The 23,001-nt window shown below is 43.2% G+C and overlaps 1 protein-coding gene across 1 annotated transcript in view; it reads left to right on the top strand.

The window, feature by feature from the left end:
- RIN2 (Ras and Rab interactor 2) overlaps positions 1 to 22,585 on the top strand; it is a gene marked incomplete at its 3' end in the record, with an annotated part of 40,005 nt that extends 17,420 nt beyond the window's left edge. Inside the window, exons 3-11 of the mRNA XM_079550491.1 lie at positions 1,789 to 1,981; positions 2,793 to 2,904; positions 4,662 to 4,734; positions 5,511 to 5,602; positions 8,411 to 9,547; positions 15,768 to 16,073; positions 17,802 to 17,933; positions 19,500 to 19,663; positions 22,271 to 22,585. Coding sequence (XP_079406617.1) covers positions 1,789 to 1,981; positions 2,793 to 2,904; positions 4,662 to 4,734; positions 5,511 to 5,602; positions 8,411 to 9,547; positions 15,768 to 16,073; positions 17,802 to 17,933; positions 19,500 to 19,663; positions 22,271 to 22,585 — 2,524 coding nt within the window. The remainder of the gene's footprint in view (positions 1 to 1,788; positions 1,982 to 2,792; positions 2,905 to 4,661; positions 4,735 to 5,510; positions 5,603 to 8,410; positions 9,548 to 15,767; positions 16,074 to 17,801; positions 17,934 to 19,499; positions 19,664 to 22,270) is intronic.
- Between the last annotated feature and the right edge of the window lie 416 nt (positions 22,586 to 23,001).

Below are 23,001 nucleotides of genomic sequence, written 5' to 3' on the forward strand. Positions count from 1 at the left end.
AAGTTGTTTCCCTCTCATAGAGAATCTCTCTGCAACGTGTTTAGTTTCCACCCCTTGGGCAGTTAAGCTCACAGCCAGAGCCCGTCCATAACTCATTTTGCCATAGCTATCTTTGGTTTGTAGCATTGCTGGCTGTAACCCGTTCTGAAGGTGAGTGGAAAGTTTCTGCCCTGTATTTCCTGGAGGTCCTGCTCCTGAAAGCACTGCTACGATTCATGGGTTGTCTTTCGTGGAGTTTCATGTGCTGTGGTGCTGGGTTCTGCTGGGACTGTGGTCGAAAGCAGAACCTAGAACTACTATTGTGGCAGTTTCAGTGCCTTGTCATAACATGTAAACACTAATTCCCTTCTGCACACAATATTTCTGTATGTTGTGTGTACCTGAAAGGCATTATTGGCAGCTTTTTGGTGCTTAGGGAGGGAAGGTGTCTGCATTTTAGATGCCTTGCAAATCTAGAAGGTGTTATCATAAGTGAGCAAACAGTAATGAAGACAAAAGGAAGGGAGAAGGTGCACAGATGATAAGTGATCCAGGTAATGAAATGTTGAATGTTCTCATGCAATCAAAGAAAGATCAAGCAGCTCTCCATGCTATTTGTTTTCCTTTGTAGCCTTGTCCATAGATGCTGTAAGATGATTACAAGTGCTAGAAAAACCAGGACAAGGCTTGAAGTTATTGGATTTTTGTTGTTGTCATCCTTGTTTGTTTGGTTTATTTTCTTATAATTCAGCACTATTGTGTTTGTGAAGCCTCTTCTGCACTTGCTCTGGTTACAGTAGCTGGCATGTGTTTCCTGCCTGTCTGAAACGGTCTGGAAGAGCTTCAGTTTGCCGCAGGGAGATGCAGTTGCATTGCCCTCTGCTGTTCAGGGCCCTGTGATGGCAGAAGAACACACCCTCTGCACCTGATGGTTTTTCTGACTCTGTATCTGATTTGCTTAGCTCTTACCTGTGTGTAATATCAGCATCAGGACTGTTGCTACTGGAGTAACTGCTCTGCAGTGATTTCTAGACCTAGACTGATGGCAGGATGTACTTCTGAACTCAAAAATTAGAGCAAGTGACACATGCAAATATACTGGGTGTTGTATTATGCACAAGTGATGGAGAGACTTGGTGTAGCAAAAGGAGCTCCTGTTTCCTTGGATTTTTGATTCAAAACTAGCACCTGTCACCTTCATTGCTTCATTTAGAGGTATTTTTAACTAACTTGCCACTAATAAAAAAATAAATAACCATAGTTTGCCCCAATCACACTTGGTTTAGCTTTTCTTTTGCTTTCATTCTTTGCAGAGGAGTCAATCCAGAGCCAAATGAATTAAGAGTACAACTATCTGATTCCCTGCCTATTGTGAGAGGCACAATTCTGAGTTGTGAGAGGAGGACTTCTGTTTGCAAAGATGTAACTATGTTGAGAAGTTAGAGCATAGACTGCAGAAGAAAAAAGATCTGCCATTGTGCGTCAGTGAAGCTGTGCCTTAGAGAAGCTTATCTGTGCTGGAGAAGCAGGGGGTGGTTTACATAGGCACATATATCCGTTCAAAGTGATTGCTGAACTTTGACAAGCTCATAGAATAATGCTAGAGCTTACCTTACACTTAGCTCTTAAACTGGGGGGTAAATGAAAGAGAGAAATCATACAGGTAAGAGAATATGTGTACTAATAACGTGAGTTCTAAATAGAAGGAATAACTATCTAGGCTGCCAGCAGTGCTGTTAGTTTTGTTGATCTGTGTTTGCTGAACTGAGGGATTGTTTATAACCAACATATAACTTTGTTTCTTCACAGTCTAGTAAAGAACATGGATAATGTCTCTCCAGAGAAAAAGGATGTAAAAGGCTGTCCTCGGGACTCTGGATATGATAGCCTATCTAACAAGCTGAGCATATTGGACAAGCTCCTCCATACTCACCCTGTGTGGCTCCAGCTTGGTCTGAACGATGCTGAAGCCACAGAAATTCTGCGTGCACAGCCTCCTGGGGTAGGAAGATCATTGCATTTTATTGATACAGCTGCTTGTTGTAAAACAAAACTAACGTGCACAGGCAAGTAAATGCACATTCACACACTGCATTAAAACGAGCAACACCAAAATATCCCCCACAAAACCAACACTCACAAAGCTGCTTCTGTGTGTGCATTGGATAAGCCAAGGGAAAGCTTCCTGAGTGGTTGGCAGCTGGACGAGTTTGGCCTTGAGAATAGTTAGAGGTCCTCTGCAGCTGAGAGAGCATAGACTGCTACAATTAGAGCTCTGGAGTTGGACCTTGCTAAACAGCGTTGTAACAGATGCATTTCCACCATATGGAGGGAGCAAGAACAAAGATTTTGTCCTTGATTGGTGCCTGCCAGGGTGCTGTAATGGAAACCATGTCCTCCCAGCTTTGCTAAGGCTGGTGGCCTGCTTCTGTATCCTGTTGCAGGAGAATTGCATGAATAAGCTGCTGTGACACAGCAGGACTCCATCAGTGTCCCCCAGATTCTGCAATTTGACTCAAAGCTGGGAGTTGCTTTGTGTTAAACTAGAGAGCTCATAAAAGGGCATCATAAACTTGATGTCATGTATCTGTTACAGTGAGATGAAATGCTTTTCTAAACAATTGACTGCTGTTTCTCACCAACCTGTTGGATCTGGTAGATTCCTGTGCTGAATTGAATTAAATTCTGAGGTGTATTGTAAAGGGTGTCAGTGATCATGAGATTATTATAGTTTCTTTTGTCCTCAGTATCTGTCTCTATTAAGGCACCTGTGTTGAAGCTAAAATTTTATCTCTTTCCTTTCTCTACAACAGATATTTTTGGTTAGGAAATCTTCAAAACTGCTGAAGAAGGTCATATCTCTGCGTCTGCCAGGCGACTGTGGGCCCTGCCTGAAGGAATTTGCAATAAAAGAAAGCACATACAGTAAGTTTTAAAGAATTTTCATCTATTTGTCTCCCAGCATGAGCCAAGAGGAGTCTGAATTGGTGAAACCCACAGCAGAAAATACTCAGATTCATGCGTAGGTCACTCCAAAAGTAATGCCTCCTTTTGATTTTCACATAAACTACAACAGCTAATAAGAGCATAATAAAACTGGTTGATAGAGTAAATTCTCAGCTACAGAACGCTATTTTTCAAAATAATTGCCCCTGTTAGCTCTGCATTTCTGCCAACAAAATGGAATATTTCTATCGTGGCATTGCTGATTTGGGGCCTAATTGGTAACGAGGGGTAATTAGCTGCTGACTCTTTCACAGAAGTGACTTAACACATGTGGAAAGCAGCGTGACTGGCTGTAGTACGGGTGTATTTAATCTGTGTGATCTATGGCTGTGTCCCCGGGCTTGTTATACTAATTTCCTACCCTCTAGCAAATGCATATTGTTATCATTCAGGAGCATAGTTTTACCACAAGGGGGAAGTATATACTGATGGTTTTTACTCACCATTCCTGGTTGAGCTTTTCACCACAGTCTGGCATCTGAACACACATCTTCTCTTAACATCCTTTACCCCCCTGCCAAGATCATCTGCCTGTTGACTACCTGCATCTGTTAGTGCATCTCTTGAAATCCATTTACCTGAATGCATCAATAGCCAGCTTGGCTAGTCCTTCAGTGTAGCAGTTAGGTAAAAGATGAGTACCTGACTTTGCTCTGGTTCGTGTGCATGCAGACTTCATATTCACAGAATGGCCAGGGTTGGAAGGGACCTGAAAGATCATGAAGCTCCAACCCCCCCTGCCACGTGCAGGGCCAGTGACACTGATGAACCTTGCTTTGGGAAGTTGATCTTGCAGCATGGAGTACTGTCAAAATTGCAGTGCTGCTGCTCATCAAGAGGCATTGCTGGTGTAACCAACGGTTCTGCATGACTTCTTTTTCCATCAAGCCAGGAGCTCTGCCTGATTTCAGTCTGAATGTCTTAAGCTTCTGCAGCACAGGAAGTACTTTCCTTGAGAGATGAATTTCAAAAGAATTCCTCTGCCTGCAGAACTGGAACTGGAACTGTGTGTGCACCTGCATAAGAGATCACAGAATCACAGAATCACATTCCTCATTTACTGATTTACTCCTCATTTGGCTTTTCTGCCATGCCGATGGGCTGACGAATCAGACTTCACATTCAGCCCTTCATAGAAGTTGTCTGAAGCTCCTTAAAACCAGCATTTGGTCCAAATAAGAATAAATAAGGAACCTGTCTTCTGGCACTGTTGTATTTAGTAAATCTTCCTTCAGTGCCTTGGTCTCAGCCACACGCAGAGGTAGAAGATTTGGACTGTGTCAATGTAGGAGCTTCTCCTTGATACTTTTTAGTTCTTGGGTGAGATTTCTCAGTGGAATCAATGAGATTTAAGCACATTAGTAAACATGGGAAGCCTCAGTTGTTAAATTTTTTTATTTTCTAAAAATGTGTGCAGTTCTAATAACACTGGATCTGATTCCCAGGAGTTAGACCACATGTCTGGAGTGCAGAAACCCATCACCAAGACTGTCCATTATCTCTGAAACTACCTGTAGCTGCGACACGTACTCTTTCAAACAGTTGTTCTTTATTAGCCATGTAGTATTGAGTTTGATGGTGTAAACTTACTGATTCTAGGGGGAGAAATAGAGATGCACTTACTTAAGCTTCACAATGGATTTGTGATTCTTTACCTGTTGTTACTTTCTTTGCAGCGTTTTCCTTAGAGGGGTCTGGAATAAGTTTTGCTGATTTATTCAGGCTCATTGCTTTCTACTGTATTAGTAGGTAAGATAGTTTTATATTCCATGGGAATCTATTTGCTGTCATTTACTCTTAATTATGTATAGGTACTTATACTACTGGTTTAGCAGGTGCTGTTGCTTCAGGATGTGTTGGTACCTGTGAGGTGGGCAAGAGGTACACTGTTGGTACTCACAGTGTACATGTGGCTAAGTAGTTCTATCCCTTAAAAAAGCTTTCTACACTAGATCTGGCTTGTGTTATTTTTCACTGTTCAGGCATCTCCCTTTGAGAAACTGAGTGTGAGAAATGATTAAGGCTTTCTTTTGTAAGATATGTTTTCAGCCTAGAACAGAGTAGGACCGGTACATCCCAGCTTGGAAGTGTTTAGGGTAGGTGCCAAAGTATTCGTTTAGATTTTTAATCTGAGAACTGGAATTCAAGTTGGTGATCAGTTAACAGTGTATTCAAAAGATAACATTAAGGCTGATAGCATTTTGCATCTCACTGGCATACTTGTAAAGGATGAGATGTAAGAGATTCTGATGCAGCAGGAGAAAATATAGGGTGAGACTGTGGAAATGAGCCCCAGAGGAGTACTGGGAACTTGAAGCTCATTTGCACTTCACACTGGTTTTCACTGTGAAGGAATCCTGGCACTGATAAAATTTTCACCATGCAATGTTTGTTTAAGGCTTTTATTACCTGCTATAGCTCAAGAAGGAAGTAGGAACTGGATCTCAGCCTGTGTTGAAAACAAAGTCTTATAAAACTTTGGATGTTGTTGTGAAAACCATATTTACTTTGATGTTGCACAACAGGGATGTCCTTCCATTCACCCTGAAGTTGCCTCATGCTATTGCTGCAGCAAAGACAGAAGCTGAACTTGAAGAGATTGCTCAGCTTGGACTGAGTAAGTAGTCATCTACACAGATGTCGTTCCCCGTAGCATCACTATAAGCTTGAGGAAATAAGCTGTCTGTAAACGGTTCATGTTTGTCAGCGATGATCCAAATTTCATTTGGAAAAGCAGCTTCTCTTACTGGGATGGCCAAACCACGTACTTGCCAAGCAGTTACCTTGGTGTTCTTCCTTCCTTCTTTAATCTTCTGTGATATTCATGTTTCTGTTAGTGCTGTTTCCTTCCTTCCTTCACTCTCTCCTCTGTGCAGCCCCTTAAGCTGCTGCAAAGCAAGTCTAAAAATTCCTCAGGCAAACATTTGATGCAGCTTGTCCTCTAAGGGTGAGTGTTGGCTGCAGACTCACATAGCAGGCACTAGCTGGATAATTTGCTGCAGCTGATGGAATAGTCTAGGAACTGAGATTCACTATTAATAAGCAGCTTTATTCAGATTGACACGTGATTATTTATTTTAGGAGGGCAATTTCAACATCAGTGGCTTCATGCTGTAGCCTATGAATAAAAGGAGGGGTGTATACATAACATCTACAGAACATATTCATGCATGTTGGTTTGGCTGAAAGAGCACGACTGCTGCATCCAATTAAAGGCTCAGTGTAAAAACGTGGAGCATTACATTTGAGCATTACAGCAGATACAAAGGTTGGCAGGATTTGAAACATGGGCGCAACCCGAATGAATCACTGAGCAACTCCTGCAAAGTGCTGAATGGCCTCATTTCCTTTGGCAGGAAGGGAGGGTTAGCCAGGGGAGTCTCTTGTCCTGGTAGACTTTTGAGTCATCTTTAATTTAGAAGTGGACCCTCGGTAAATCATGGTGTTATCACAAGGCTCTCTAGGACTATTTGGCTCGCAGAGAAGCCATACACAGGGGAGAGTTGCATTGCTTTGCATTTTGCTGTATTGGCTGATGATCAGGAATTGTTTTAGAGAAGAAACTGTCTTCTGCACTTCTTGTCTGCAAAGTGAGGCGATCAAATGAAAGCGTGAAATTTTAGTGGGACCGCAGACTAACATTTAATTGCTGATTAGGTAAACACTTGGAAAAGAATGGTCTGACTGAGATGCAGAGCAATGGAGATGGTCTCCCAGTGACACCTGGAGGCCCTCAGGGAGCATCTGAGTATCTCCATGGAGGAGAATGATGATGTTGAACAAGCTGTCCAGACTAACCACACTCTTTGTTCTCACTACTTGAAAGCACCATGGTTTACTTCCTGTTGAACCATTTGTCTGTGTCTTGTGTGTTGTTTCTTTAAGCTAATGCCTTTGAATACGGAGGAGGAGATTGGATTAGCCTCTAACTATGTGGAGGCTGTATTTGGAATCCATTATCTGCTACATACCAGGTTAAGTTTGAGGTTTCTGTGAGCAAATGCCGAGCAGCAGAGTTAAGTTTCTGATGGTTTTCTTGGTGTCCGCATACAAAGCAGCACACAAAAGTGAGCTCAGTGATACTGCGGACCCAAGAGATGCTAAAAAAAAAAACTCTTAGGGGCCCCTCCTATTAACAGTGAGCTTTCTTAAGCAACAAGCAGGCACAGAAGAAAACATCCTGCTCCTGTCAGAAGTCTTTCATGCTTCAGATTCTTTTGGCCTCTCCTGCTGTTTCACCTGCAGCAATGTTTATTTACATCGTACATGTTTGTAACAGCTCACATGGTAGATGTGCTGCAGGCAGGATGCAGAGTCATGGTGCCAGGACAAAAAAAACCAGGGATGCTGTGTGACACTGTAAGGGAAAAAATAATAAATTCCTCACATATGTTCTCTGGCTGCGACTTGTGCCAGGGGCTGTGCCCTATCTTCTGCCCATAGGTAAGGTACAGCTGTCAGGCATGGACCTACCATGGGTATTCATGCCCTTCAGCCCGTGTTTGCTCAACAGTCAATGTAAGGTGTCTTGAAACTCCAGAAGAAGGGGCCTTGCCAAGACTGGCGAACTTGAGCAAAGCCTGCCTCTGCTGTTCTTCACTTGTTTTGGTGTGGTGGTTATTCCTGAGGGCTTGTCTGGTTTCAGTCTTTGTACTTCGACAAACTGGGCTTTACTGTTGACTCAGTTTCACAAAAATGCTGCTGATGTTTTGCTGGGACAGGAGGCAGCGGCTGAAATTTGCTGGTTTAGCACAGGTTTTCCACACTGTGCTGGTGTGGGATGGCACGTTCGGTCTAATTATGTGCTGCTGAGTGTCTGAAACCTCAGACAAACTGTGTCACCATTGCAAACATGGGGCTACAGGCCAGCTCTCTTAAAGGGACACGAGCAGTTCTGTGTGGCTGAAGACTGTGTGCACCCAGTGCAGCTGAATGTGAGCATTTGTAGTTTTGTTTGTTTGTTTTAAGAGGAAACCAAACCAAAGTCTTTGTTGAGTTATTTTAAGTGGCAGCTGGAGTTGATCAACTCAATTCTGTTGTCTTTAATGGAGTGGATTTATTAATACCAGCTGAGGATCACTCCTGACTGAGATGCTAGTAATGAGATCATGCTCATTTTAGCCTCAAATTCATAAGGGTTGCTGTGTTACATTATCCGTTCCTTTCTTTGGTGCTCAGCTAATTTTTAAGCCTAATTCTGTGCTCTGATTTGAAGTTCTCCATTTCTTACGATACGTGTAAATGAGTACAGCGTGCAGTTACATCTGGTAGCGCTTTCAGGGATTTCAGGGATTTTTTTCCTTGAATTAATAAAAGCTTGTCTGAATTGCTTACTACATGAAGCTGGTTGTGTAGAGCTGAATGTTCTGAAAGCCATCTGCATGCTGTCCTGCATTCTTACACTGATGCAATGCTGATTTTTCAGATTTCTGGAGCTCTCCAGCTAACAGCAGCCCCTCAGATGCTTCACCTCCCCGTAAGCCTGGGCCTTCAGACAGCGCTTGCAAAGACTCGCGTCAGCTCTGCCTTATAAATGGAGTGCATTCTATACGAACCAGAACGCCCTTGGAGCTGGAGTGCAGCCAGACCAACGGAGCGCTGTGTTTCATTAATCCACTCTTCTTAAAAGTACACAGCCAGGATGTCACTGGAAGTCTGAAAAGGCAGAGCCTGAAATCTCAGGACGTGAATGGCACCGAGAGGCCTCGCTCCCCCCCACCCCGGCCACCACCTCCTTCTATTAATAGCGTCCTCATGAGCCCACAGCTTTCCAGGACTATAAAGCAGACGAGCGTGCCAGAAACAGTCAACCATAAGAAAGAGAGAGACTCGGATTTGCTGCGGAGTAAACCAACCCCTATTCCGCCTCCTCGGCTGAAGAAGCAGGCTGTTTGTGCAGAGGTGGAGGGCGGCAGCTCAAAGCCCGCGGCCGCAGTTCAACCTGCCTGCAATTCTGCCCGTGTGCCCGCGGCTGCTGACGTTGTAGGCGAAACCCCCCCACCCCAGCCAGCTCCAACAGCTTCCAAGAAGACTGCAGTTAGCAGCTCTGAGTCACACGTACCCTGGAATGGAGGCAGGCAGAGGCTGAGCGACATGAGCATTTCTACCTCCTCCTCTGACTCGCTGGACTTCGATCGGAGCATGCCGTTGTTTGGCTACGAGGGGGACACTAACAGCAGCCTGGAGGATTTTGAGGGGGAAAGTGACCAAGAAAGCATGGCACCTCCATTGAAGCCCAAGAAGAAAAGAAACAGTTCGTTTGTTCTCCCCAAGATTGTGAAATCCCAGCTACGGAAAGTTAGTGGAGTTTTCAGTTCCTTCATGACCCCTGAAAAGAGAATGATTAAGAAGATTGCAGAGATGTCCCGGGACAAACGCACTTACTTTGGATGCCTGGTGCAGGACTATATCAGCTTTCTCCAGGAAAACAAGGAGTGCCACGTTTCCAGCACAGATATGCTACAGACAGTTCGGCAGTTCATGACCCAAGTTAAGAACTATTTGTCCCAAAGCTCTGAACTTGATCCCCCAATCGAATCGCTGATTCCAGAGGACCAAATAGGTAAGGAATACTGTGCTGTATTTTGAGGGAAGGTAGAAGTGTGCAATCTGTATTAACAGTAATATTCTTTATGCAAGTTTGGAAAGATGGGATTAATTTTGCTGTCAGAATTCAAGACATTGAGTATTTCAGTTGTTAAAAAATGTTAGAAACTCCACACCAACAAAACCAAAACCTAGCAACTCAGATTGGTGCAACCAAGTTGTTTATAAAAAGCTATCCTTAAAATAACAACAGCAGTTATCGGACTCCTTACCTATGATCTTGTTTTAAATCTGCACTACTGTTTATTTTGCAAAATCTCTTTTTTGTCAGCACTTGTTTTGTCCCCTCCTTTGGGCTGAAACAGTTGAAATGCTGGCACCGAAGCTGGGACAGTTTCAGCAGCATGCTGAGTATGCACAGTAGCTGCAAAACTAGAATTTATTAGAAAGGGGTGACAGTTAAGAGCAGAAAGGCGTTCTGTAGCAATTCACTGTGGAAATAAATCTCATTCATCCAGTCTTGTTCACTCTAAGCAAAGCTGCAGTGTCCATGCAGATGAAACAAACTGAAAAGATAGAGCTGGAAAAACAAAATGTGTGTAGGAGAGAACGGGATGCTAATCTCTGGATTTCTGTATCTCTCTGTTGCATGTATGTGGTTATAAAAGGTTGCAGATGAGCTATAGGGTTGAATACATGTTTTTTCAACAGGGAGAGACTTGTGTATCCACCAAAGTGAAATCATTGTTGCTGCATAAAATCCCACTGTCCCTCTGCCTTGCTGAGTGTGAGCTGCGTTTGTAAAAGAGTCTATAAGCCACATTCAGGAGGTAACATCCCTCGAGGCAAAATACTTTCCTTGTGAGCTCACTTCAGTCCTAATTTGCTTGTTTTTCTCCTATACCCCAGTGTCCCAACAGTTGGCCCAGTGCAAAATTGGCAGGATAGTTCTTTCTCTGGCAGTAGAGGGTGATTTTATGTTGACATTTCAGTCTGTCCTTGCCTGAGAGGAAATGCTTCATGTAACCTGAACTTCACTTATGGAAAGTCAAGCAAAACTAATAAGCAATGCTAGAGCAAATATACACTGAGAGTCCTCCAAGTTGAGACTCTTTAGAAGAACTATATTAAGTAGGTGTTACGTGGAAGAAAAAGGCAATTGGAGCACTGGTGTTTGGGGCCTTTTCCTCTGGCCTTCTGCAGAGTATTGGCAATTTGACAAGGAATACAGAGCTGTATTTACTAGCAGTTTGGTCAAAGCTCTGTTTAGCTTGTACTTTTCATTCCAAGGGTGTGGTTCAGTCAGACTGAGTCTCTGGAGGTTTGGAAAAATGTCTGCTTTTAAATGTTTTAGTAGTTTGGAATAGTTGAAGTTATGAGACATAATAACTACATCGGTTTTCTTCGGTGACAAAGTATAGCTCTGATCCTCTGACTAAATGCAATTAATGTGTAAGGCGGGATGCTTTTAAACAAATGAACTTGCTTTTGAAACAACTGCTGTCTATTGCTGGATCCTGGAAGTGAATCAGGAGCATCAGATGTTGCTGATCTCAGCAGATAACTATGTGACAGCAAGATGTAGTCGTTCCTATGGAGAGCTTGAAAGCATCTCTGCCTGCTATCCAGGTTTTTACTTGACTATTTCAGTACAGAATTGTAGACCTTCCTGGAACAGTAGGATTCCCAGTGTTGGGATGGAATTAAAGGTGTCTGGCTTCTGTTGTTCAAGAGGAGATCCTGCTCAACTAGCAGGTGCTTGGGAGGTGGTGTCACTGGTGCTGAGTGAACAGTCACTGTTGTCAGGTGTCACCAGACAGGGTCCTAGTGCCTGAACCTGGGACGGTCAGCTTTAAGGAATTTGGCAAGGAAGTCTTAGTTGATTGCATGTAAAGCTGCCTGGAAAGAATGCTGCCTGTTATCTCTTGCTATTTCTAACGCATGATGGGTTTTTCAGTGTGGGATATCAGGTTTGGGGAGAGCTCTTAGGATCAGGACAGTACTGTGACAGGGGGATCAGGGTCAGTGAGGAGGAGCCTGTTGGTGCAGGAGAGAGCATGATGGCCCGTGCCCATGGCTCAGCTGCTCTGGGCAGTGCTCAAAAGCATCCACTGATCAGGAGTCCCAAGCCTCCAGAGAACGCCTGCTAACTGTTCCTGGACACAGAAAGGTTTTCCCTTGCCTAACTTCACCTCCCTGTACCTGTTTCCACTGACAGTGGACGTGGAAATCATCGTCAGTCCTTGCTGCAGCAGCTTTTTATATCTAGGATGCTGTCATGTGGCACCTCAGTGACTGAGGACCTTACTTTATTCATCCCCTTTCCAACTCTGGTTTCCAGCCCTGTGTTCCCTGTGGGGTTGCCTGGTCTCTGCACCTCCAGCTGGCTGGCCTTGGCACAGTCAAACCAAGTCTGCTTCCTGCCACTTGACTATGACCTTGCTGTGATTAGCATGTCTCACTGGGGGATGCTATTTTCTCAGACCCCATCAAAATGGTTGCTGAAATAGTCACAGGACTCTGCAATTCAGCTTTTCTTCTTGACGTGCTTAATCACTTCATCTTGTGTTTTTTTGGGTTGGTTTTTTTTTTTTTTTTGCCTTTTTATTCTTGTTGTGGAAAGTCAGTGTTTTAGTTCATTCTAATTTTTTCTAGTATTTCTTGTTTGACAGTAAACTGTTGGTGAGTTCCCAGAAAGTGCAGCGTTTTCAGTTCACATGCCCTGCTTATAATAACCACAACTAGACCCTATTTCCCGTATTTATAGGAAAGCTGCATGGAATAGGGTTGAGGGTCTCAAAAAGGCCAAGAGACAGACTACCACCTGCTCTTCTTCATTGACTGTTATCCTAAAAGAATTATAATGGTATGCTATTATTTCTTCTTGAAAGCCTCCTGTTGGCTGAGCTATTTCTAAGTGCTTATGTGTTCTTTTTTTCCTCCTCCACAGTTGTTCATCCTTGTACCTTACCATGTTGAGTTGAGAGAAATGGTTCCCCCCTCTGTTACTCCTCTCATTAGAATCTATAGAATCATTAAGGTTGGGAAAGACCACTAAGATCACCAACCTCAGCCCACCCCATTGTGCCCACTGCCCACGTCCCTCAGTGCCACATCCCCACGGCTCTGGGACTCCTCCAGGTGAGCCCACCACTGCCTGGCAGCTGTGCCACTGCCTCACCACTCTTTGGGAGAAGGGGTTGTTCTTAACAGCCAACCTGAACCTCCCCTGGTGCAACTTCAAGCCATTCCATCTCATCCTGTCACTGTTACCTGACCCCCATCTCACTACAACCTTCTTCCAGGTCACTGAAGAACACTTCTCCAAAGTGGAAACCCCATTGGGAGGGCAGGAAGCAGTGGTAAAAACATTGAGCAAAGGCAGTTTGGTTTGGTTCTCCTGTTCCTGGCCATCCCTTTGATTTGTTCTGTGGCTTTCCCTGTGCCTTTTTAAGAGAGGACTCATTTACCACACAGCCATAGTGTGAGTTTTGAACAGCCCACAACTCGTCTGATTAAAGCAAAACAAACCTAGAACAAATACATCTGTGACTCACTGGTGTGCTTTCTGCAGGCAAAGCAAGGGAAGGTTCATCTCAGAGACCATTTTCTTCCCTAGTCTGTCAGCTTCTGCCACTGCACAGGGCTGTGCAGGATGTGTGGGTGTGTGAAGCCTTACTTCCAAACACTGCTCCTTTTGAGACGTCCCTGTCTGCACTGTGGGCTAGCTATGTGTCAGTGCTGACATCTGCCAGGAACTGGGCACTTGGCCATCCTGTAGGTCATGCTGAAAGTAATGCCTTCTATTTATTTCCATGGAAATGACAACAGATACAAAGAGCACAATAACACTACTGGACAGAGCAAATTCTCAATTACAGCACATTATTTTTCAGTGCGGTCACCAGCATTAGCTGTGCATTTTGCCAGCGATGAACAAGAGCCTGCATGCTGCTCCTGTAAGATCTGCACCACTGGAGATGGCGTACCAAAGCAACCCTTTGCTTTTAGCATCCCAAGCAATTTTGTTTGTGCTTTTTGTAATGGATCCGAGGCTCTCTGTGACCCCGCTGAGTCCTTTTACCAAAGAACAGTTGGACCAATGTTAGGTGATAAAGAAGTCATGCATGTAAATCCAGAGGCTGGGAGCTAATAGGTGATGCCAGTGGAGCAACACAAGTTGGTAGTGGGGAATTGAGAGTTTGCTGCAATTTGAGGCAGTGAGGATTGTAGGAGGGCATGTAAGGACACTTGCTGTTACTGATGTGTTGTCCTCTCTAGAATCAGAGCTGTGTGGTTTGCAGTGGAAAAAATAAAATAGCGTGTCAGCGTCGGATACAGATGTGCTTCCACAAGTCACAGCGAAACTAGCTGGCTGGCCTTACAATTCATTTATCAAAGCATTTCCAGTTCCCATTTTGAGGCTCAAGGCTTATTTAAGTATCACTTCAGGAACATTAAGTGATTCTTAAATTATATTTTTTCTGTTCCTTTTTTTTTGTTGGGTTTGTTGGTTTATTGGGTTTTTTATTTGAGTCTGAGGAGTGACTGTTATTGCTGAAACACTGAGTACCCTGGAGCCTATTGGACATTTGATGTGTTATTTGTTGGATATTTGAAAAGAGTTGGCTTTTTCTGCAGTAAACATGAATTTGCTGATTTGTGTCTTGGAAAAATGCAAAGAGGTTAACTCAGCTCACAACCTGGAGATGCTGTAATACTAATTATAATTTGAATATTATTGTTAATGGGTTATTATGTGGAGTACTGTGCCCATTTCTAGGGTTTGACGTTAGCTTTGCTCTGCAAAGTAAATAGGTAAGGATGGTTTGTTTGAAATGCTGCCACTTGTTGGGGTCTGATTGGTGGCTCTGGTCAGATGGGAAGCTGGATCTGCCTTTCACTCTGTGTAAGATGGCCATAAGGAAATCAGGAAAATCAAGGCAAATGTGTTTGTATTTTCTCCCTTCCAGCAGATTTTGCAGCGTTGTGACAGAGAACTCAGATGCCTTTATGCATAGTTTGGGATTTGCCTGCCAGAGAAAAGCAGAAAAAAGGCTACGTATGAAGGATAGGGACTATAAGAGGAGAAAGAAAAGAGATGTGAAGTTAAAAACCCAGAAAGAAAAAATGTCCTTCCAGGACAGTCAAATATTGTCTGAGAAAATAAGGCGAGGAAAACAGAGTTAGACAAAACTTATTGGAAATAAAAAAAATCCCAAGCCTTAAAAATGGTTTGTAGTTTTAATGTTCCAGCTGACCTCTGTGCTCTCTGCCTGCCCGTAGTTGCAGGCCTGCCTGCATCAAGCTGAAAGGCCCCATGTTTCTTTTGTGCATGTGGGATTTGTGCATGGTACAGCTAATTTGTGTGAGCTAATAATGTAAGCCATGTTGTCAAAGGGATACTGAGCGGTGGGAGAGGAAATTGGCTTACAAAATAGAGGTTGGCAGGGAAAACATTTAGCCAAAAATCCTTCTCCGTTGATGTGGTCCATGCTATGAACATGGAGTGTGACTCTTAATGAAAAGCTTGAGTAGAGCAGGCAAATAAAAAAGAACAAGTGGCTGTGCCACGTGCACACTATTGCCAAACAAAGAACTTCAAAGTTGATGACAAAGCTGTGTGCAGGCTTGCATGATGAAATCTCAAGCGAGACAAACACGGCTTCCTTTTCATTTATAGTTTAAGGCCCGTAATGTTTCAAAGTTCTTAAAGAGCTTGACAAAGCTGAGTCAAGTTTGTAGGAGACTTTGATTGAGTTGTAGTTTCTGATGGAAACTGTGCAAAAAGAATGAGTCTTCTGCCAAAGCAGATACAAGTTATGGTTTTGGCTGTGTTATGTTGTGAGTTTGGAAGTTGGTCTGAACTTAAAGCGAAACGAAACTCAGATTTCTGGCCAACAGAAGAAAAAAGCCAAGTGGAGCCACAGCTTTTTTCCTTTTTGGGGTCAGTCTGTGGGTTTGTGGTGGGTTTTTTTGGTGGGGTTTTTTTTTTCCTGCTTGTTTGCTTCTTTTGTTGTTTACCAGATGGCGGTAAATGAAAATGGAATACAGATTCTGTTCTGCTTCTTTGTTCTCTTGTTAACAAACATCTGGAAGCTCAGCCCGTATAATAAATAGGTCTTGGTAATTGTGTTTTTTTTTCCCCTCTGCAATATCTGTCTTGGGAATGGTTATATTAACTCTGGCACTGCTCTAGAGGAGGAAATCAACTGGCTTTGTGTTTCCCGTTGCAGATGTTGTCCTGGAGAAAGCCATGCATAAGTGCATTCTGAAGCCATTGAAGGGCCACATAGAAGCGATGTTGAAAGAGTTTCATACTGCAGATGGTTCTTGGAAACAGCTGAAGGAAAACCTGCAGCTGGTACGGCAGAGGAATCCTCAGGAACTGGGCGTGTTTGTTCCAACACCAGACTTTGTGGATGTTGAGAAGATTAAAGTCAAGTTCATGACCATGCAGAAAATGTACTCGCCTGAAAAGAAAGTCATGCTGCTGCTGAGAGTTTGCAAACTGATTTACACAGTTATGGAGAATAACTCAGGTATGGTGCTGCTTGTGGTTCGAGCTCACTGAGCTCCAAACCTGGGGTTGTGTTTCAATGCAGGATGCTAAACCACTTGGTTTTACCAATACACATCTTGTCCTGGAGTTCTCAAAGCGTATCACCTTGCCTTTCTGAGAGGGATTCTTTCTCTTCTCTTCTTTCCTGTTATCTCTGATGCATCTGGCAGCACGCCTGCAGATTCAGCGTGAAGTAGATTTGTGAAGCAGCTTAAAAGAATTAAATAAATAGAAATCTTTTGCTTAACTGTAGACTTCTGGGACTGCCAGAAAGGCTGTCCTGTGTGTGAGCACTGAGTTCAACACTGTCTAAGTGAGTATTTGTCTGGAAAGTAGTAATTGAGGGTGCACCCAGTATTTCAGTGTAGTAATTAAATGCAGCATGCAGTCAGACAACTACAGTATACAGTAAAACAACTGCAAGGGTGCTGTGTTATTGCATAGGTGCTACTCTGTCACCTGGAGACTTTACAGTACACTGCTGTGGTAGGTCATGAGTTAAGGTGAGCAGTGCTGCTTGTAGGGTAGCTTTTCCCTAAGCAAATAACAGCGGCTGGTGGTGGTAGGCAGTTTGTTTTCAAAATGGATGTTGAATCTGAAGCTGGACGTGGTGCTGCTGATCAAAGTGCTTCTAGGTCTGAAGTGCATTTAAGTCCAAGGTCTTGCCCAACTTACATTCAGTGCAAACTTCTGCATTTTAAAATGCATCTGGGAATTTTGGCCTGAAGTGCTGCAGCTGTTACCACGTTGTGTAAGGTGCTTCCAACACACAGAAGAGAACTGTGGAGAGACTGCTGCTGGCTAACTCTTGCATAGCCAGTTGTGCCTGTTAATTTCTGCTTCGTGTGCTCTCAGCCAGTTACCCTCCATACTTGAAGGATATGCTTTAGCTGGTTTAACTTTAGATCAGCCGTTAGGTCATCTGCACTTTCACCAAAGAATAAGGTATGATTCCTGCTTCTGCTGGTTTCAAGTGGCCATTATGTCGGTTCTGCAGTGAACACACTTCAGCCAAGTCTAGGGGTTTGCACTCATTGACTTTTCTAAGCAAAGTTTAAATGCAGTAAAAGTGGCAGGAAGGCAGACAGATGCATGTACAGCACAATCTGTACTTCAGCTATGTAATGCTTTGGTAATGGTGCTTCACCAGCTGGTTAAGGATGATGCATTAGACCTTGTTCAGTGGCACTTACAACTGTGCTGTGTCAAGGAAAAGAGATGAGTTTCCATATGAAGTTTAATAGGCTTTTATATTCTAGACTCTGTGCTGGTATTCAAACTCAAGCTGGCATTAGTAACTGGTTCTTCCCAGAAAGTGGGTGTTCCTGCATAAAACAGTAAAATGCCTATTCATCATCTTTTTAGCCTGTGATAGAAATGAGAGTGGAGATCAGGCTGGACATAGGGCACAGCTGGGAGTTGACCAGATGAACTGATACCAAGCTGAGCCCAGTCTTTACATTCTCTTGCATGCTTCAAGGCACACGTCATCAGATTTGTGTTTGTTGGAAGTATAGCATCATGTGGGCGTTGGTGTCCTGGCTGTTGAGTGCCAGATGACATTCTCTTTGCCACACACTGATAACAGAAGACTGCAGAGTAATGCAGACACTGATCAGAAAGGCAGCAAAATAATGCATTATGTTCAAGTGACAAAACTGAGAGAAAGGTGTGGTTTGTGTATCACTGCTTATTTCCTTCACCACAGGGAGGCTGTATGGAGCTGATGACTTCTTGCCTGTGTTGACGTATGTATTAGCTCAGTGTGACATGCTGGAGCTGGATACTGAAATTGAGTACATGATGGAATTGCTGGATCCATCTTTGCTGCATGGAGAAGGTAACGTTTGTTTATTTTTTTTATGAGAGCTGAGGAAAGGGCATGGGAAGGGCTTTGCATCACTATGCAGTATCTTTACCTCATTCAAGTAGGAGTACTTTCAAGGGAAATCCTGATGCCAGTAGCATCATTTAAGTAAGAGTTGGTTTGTTTACGGCATTAAGCTTGAGTGGCCAAGGAGAGTCTTATAACCTTAAGAGGGAGTATCTTGGTTCTGGCCCAGAAGGAGGAGGCATCCTGACTTGGCAAGCAAGAACGTGTACTGTGCAGGTGCCAAATGTGTTTATCCTTCAATGCCTGAAAGTATCCTGAGGGTATTTCTAGGGCTGTAGCTTTCAGTTAAGTTGTGACACATAATGGAGATTGGCTTAAGTACTTGTAAAAACTTGGAGAAGTCTTTGCCAGGTCAGTGCTTTTAAGAACATATTCCCTTCAATGATCTTCACTTCTTGCCAATATTTGTTTCTCATGAAGTTTTTTTTAGCCCTAGGAATGTGTTTCCTAAGGCACACTTGATTGGCTGAAATCTGCTAGAGGAAGGGAAATCTCCCTTCTGCTTTCCTGATGATGTTCTTGACAAACAGGTATTCTGCAAGCCTTTGATAGGCCACAGAATCTGTCATTTTATGAGGAAGTGTAAAGGTTCTTTAGACCAAACTCAGCTGTGATTTTATGTACGTGTATTTGTCGCACATCTCTGCCATCTTATGGCTTAATGAAATTGCTGTATCCTCTTACGTGATGTTATGCATGGAAGAGCCTCGTTGGGATTCCTCCCAGTTGGAACTAGTGAGTTCCCTGCCTTCATGTGTGGAGCATCCTCTGAGTGCATTCATTGCTTGTGTGTCTTTGCCTGGAAAATACTTGAGATATGAAACTGGAGAGCACAAACATGGTTACATTTACTGAACTTTTTACTGATTATTTTTTTTTAATTCAACAAAAGTAGTCTGGCCATTGTTCGGCTCTGTCTTCAGCACCAGCTGACAATCTGTACAGGAGAAATTGTTCAGTGCTTTGGGGTTCTGCAGTTTAAATGTAACGTATTGTTTGCTTTGGCTCTTAGGTCTTGTGTTTATAAAAGTTATTGCAAAACTAAAGGCCAAGAGGCTGCTATTTGAAACCAGAGCCTTATTTCTAAAAGACAGATCAAACTCTGACGTGCTTCCTGGGTGCGTGGCAAACTCTGTCATTACTTTGTTGCTTTCATGTTCCTGAACAGTGGGTAGATTCTTTCATTTTGATTAAGCAGTTGACAGATGTTGATGTCACCAGTTCTTGAAGCTTGGGAGGATAAGAAGTCCCTTAAGGAACCAGCTGTCCCCAGTACCAGTGGACCAAGAGCTAGATACTGTTTCACTGCTTGATAATGTGGACTGTGTCTGACTGCTACATCTCTCTTAGCAGCTAAGAACATACTGTTCAATATTTAGCAGGCTAATGAGCTGCTATATGTATTATTATTTTGACAGTAGAATACGGGCGCTATCATGTACGTAAGAATTGTGTTTGTAGTACCGTGTTTGTGACTGCTCTGAGAAGTTCTTCCCTTGCTGTCCTTCACAGGAGGCTATTACTTGACAAGCGCTTATGGAGCACTTTCCCTGATCAAGAATTTCCAGGAGGAGCAAGCTGCCAGACTGCTAAGTTCAGAAGCCAGAGATACTCTCAGGCAATGGCACAAGAGGAGGACGGCTAACAGGACGATACCTTCAGTTGATGATTTTCAGGTAGAGCCCAGGGCTTAAGCAGAAGAGCCAGGAGTAATTGTTATGTTGGAAATCCCCATCTGAGAGTTATGATTTGTTATGATTGCCCTGGGGTTATGAAGTAACTGGGTTGAAGCAGTGCTGAGAATGAGGCTGGGAAATTTTCCTCAGTTCTGAAGTCTTTGTACTTTATAACAGTGTTCAATTATGATGTCTGGAGAAAATACCAAATATGTTTTTCCCAGCCATCCTTCTATTTGAATCACTCAGAGCATGGACAAACTGAATCATATCTCTTGATTTAACTTTTTTGTGTGTTCTACTGCTAAAAAGAACAGATCTGGAACTCCAGTGGTACGTGAATCAGCACAGCTCCCCAGTAGCTCATAGTGCCATACAGCAGGTGGCAGAGTGGAGAGGTGGGAGAGTAGTTATCTACAGATTTAAAGTCAGTGCAAGGAGTAGTGTTCTATTACTTGGGTGTCTTCATGTTTGTTTCTTCATTTCTTACTGCTCTTTCAGAGTAGGTCAATAACTTCAACTGAAGAATAACAAAAGTTACAATTATTTCATCTTTAAAAATCAGGCCTGCTTATTTTTCCACATAAAGCTGTGGGATTCTGTGGACCGAAGAGAGGAAGATGATGTAATCAAGAAGGATTAACTTCTTCACTTCAGTTGTTTGTGGTTCACTGCACAAAGTTTCTAGTGACAACCATCAATTATTTATTACATAATTAAGCGCTTGAGAAGTGAAGGTGTGGGGTAATCCAGAAGGTAATGAAACCTTCCAGCTCAGGCTTCTTCTGCTTTATCAGAGTGCATATAAAGAACTACAGATCAACACTGAACAGGAAGGAACTGAGAAAAGAAGCAGTCTTGTGCAATTTGTGTCTTAAGAGGAGAGCTGGTTAACAGAAATACCAACCTACAGCCAGTGCGCAGAGTTAGTCCATCTTACTGGGATCCGTTCTTTATTTGTGCTTACCTGTATTAAGGAAGAGTCTCAGCCTACTTGAATCTGATGTTCTTTCTCACAGAACACTGCATCATAGGAAAATCCACCTCCCGGGGTCTTTGCTGGATGCCTAAAGTGCAGAAGATTCTTTGGGCAGGATCTTGCGTTCCATTTATTCTTCCTTTCCTCAGCAAGCCAACTTCAGCCAACCTAACTGTACAGCTGGTGCTGTGCTGGGTCTGGGGAGATGCAGGGGTTTGGGGAAGAGCTGGCACTGAAGTTCTACAGTGCTTCTTCTGGTGTCTCTTTTAAAAGAGAGCCTCTGCTGCCTACTCCGAATGCCACTTTTCCATTTTCTTTCTCAGCATCCTACAGTCCTTGAAATAAAGTACCTTTCCTATGACAAAAGCATGAAGTGACTTCAGCTCAACTAATTCTCCCATCGAACCAAGATGCACTCACTGTGCTTCTGTGCTGCAGCCTAGTGAAACTTGAAGACCTTCATTCTCCATTCCTCAAAGGGTCATCAAAAGCAAAAATCCCATATGTTGATGAGGATTAAACACAACTTTCCAATGCTCCATAAATAATTTTAACACTGAGTTATGGGCAACCTTCGGCCTCTCCTTGGAGCGTTCCTACCTGCATGAATGCACGTGCATTTAAAAACACACCTTCTGTACATTAAGTACATTAGAAATTAAAACTGAAGCGTGCAGTGCTGCTTTTTTTCTCCCTGCTTCTTCAGGTTTGGCATGCTTGTTTTATTTAGCATACAGACAGGTAACAGCTCACTCAATAAGCAGGTCTTTCTCACTTTCCTAGTTTGCTTTAGATGGTCTTCAATTCTAGTTAATTTCCTTTTTAAACAAAATGAAATGGTGTGTTATGTCAGACTTGTGGGATTATGTCAGTTTCAGTCGAGGAAAAAAGATCCAGCTTTTGCCTCAAGATCATCTAAATGTACTCGAATGCAGCAGAGTAAATTTATTCTTTTGCAGCATCCCTTTGTGCCTTCTTTGGAGGAGGAAAACACCGTCTTACAAAATTTGTCATATCAGACACTGATAAACTCAATGAAAATATCCTGCATGAGGCTGGATTACCTTGTGCATGCTGCAGTATCAGACTGCAAAAAGATGCTTATCACGTAGTAGCTCGTGGACCAACATCCTTGTTTTCTTGAAATTAGCTGGAGCTTTTTTTCTGCTTCTGACTAACATACTGCATGAAGTTTCTGGTTTTTTGTAGTGACCCAGCAGTGGCATCAGCAGCATCTCTTGGATGCGCTGTCTCAGATATTTATTTTGCTTTTCAGCATTTTGTTTCCTGTTAAAGCCTAATGTGAAGTCCTGTTAAAATCACTGGGGCTTTCCATATGTCTTGAAGGCTGTATCTGTTCACTCCTAATTGCAGAGCTAGAATGCAAAGCAAGGAAAGGGGGATGTTGGCTTGCTGAGTTTCAGTAACGCCCAGCTGCAGATTTGCCAGTTTCACCACCGACATTGCGATTCACAAGGTGGTCAGAATTTACAGGAAGCAGTGGTATTTGTTTCACAACTGGAACGCAAGGGTGTTTGGTTGTTCATTGCTGACTCTTGAATTTTCAGAGGATGTTTTGTTTTCTCTCGGTTGTTTTTTCTTTTGACGCCCGTTTTCTCATCCAACAGAACTACCTTCGAGTTGCGTTCCAGGAAGTTAACAGTGGATGCACAGGAAAGACCTTGCTGGTAAGACCGTACATCACTACAGAAGATGTGTGCCAGCTGTGTGCTGAGAAGTTCAAAGTGGACAACCCAAAAGAATATAGCCTCTTTCTTTTTATCGATGACACCTGGCAGCAGCTGACGGAAGACACCTACCCCCAGAAGATAAAGGCTGAGCTGCACAGCCGCCCGCAGCCCCAGGTCTTTCACTTCGTCTACAAGCGCATTAACAGCGATCCTTACAGTGCCATCTTTCAGAACGACGACTCTGCCTCTTAAAGCCAGCCATCGACAGTTCCACTTCTGTTTGCTTACCTGTTGGAAATAACCTTGTTAGCTCCCTGCTTTAGGAGCTGAAACGGTCTGTGCAGGTTTTAAACCACAAATGCCTAGCGAAATGTGTGCAGAACACATCTAGTGTTGCTTAGAAAAAACAGTAATACATGTAAACCATGCATATGGCTAGTTGTGCAGAATATTCCACCTGAGCGTTTGAGCGAGCAGCCCGTGAAGCTGAATTTCCTGTACCACAGACTTGCCTGAAATGAAACATCATACTGTGGCCCTCTGCAGTTCTTTTTGCTGTAGTGTGCCAAAAATCTATTTTCTTACACTCATCCTTTAGCCAAATGTCACTTTGATTTAAATATACGTATGTTAGATAATTACTTCAGTAAACTCTCTGGTGTGTGCTC

Source organism: Tetrao urogallus, assembly GCF_951394365.1.
Source record: "Tetrao urogallus genome assembly, chromosome: 2".
In the NCBI taxonomy this organism is placed as follows: Eukaryota; Metazoa; Chordata; class Aves; order Galliformes; family Phasianidae; genus Tetrao; species Tetrao urogallus.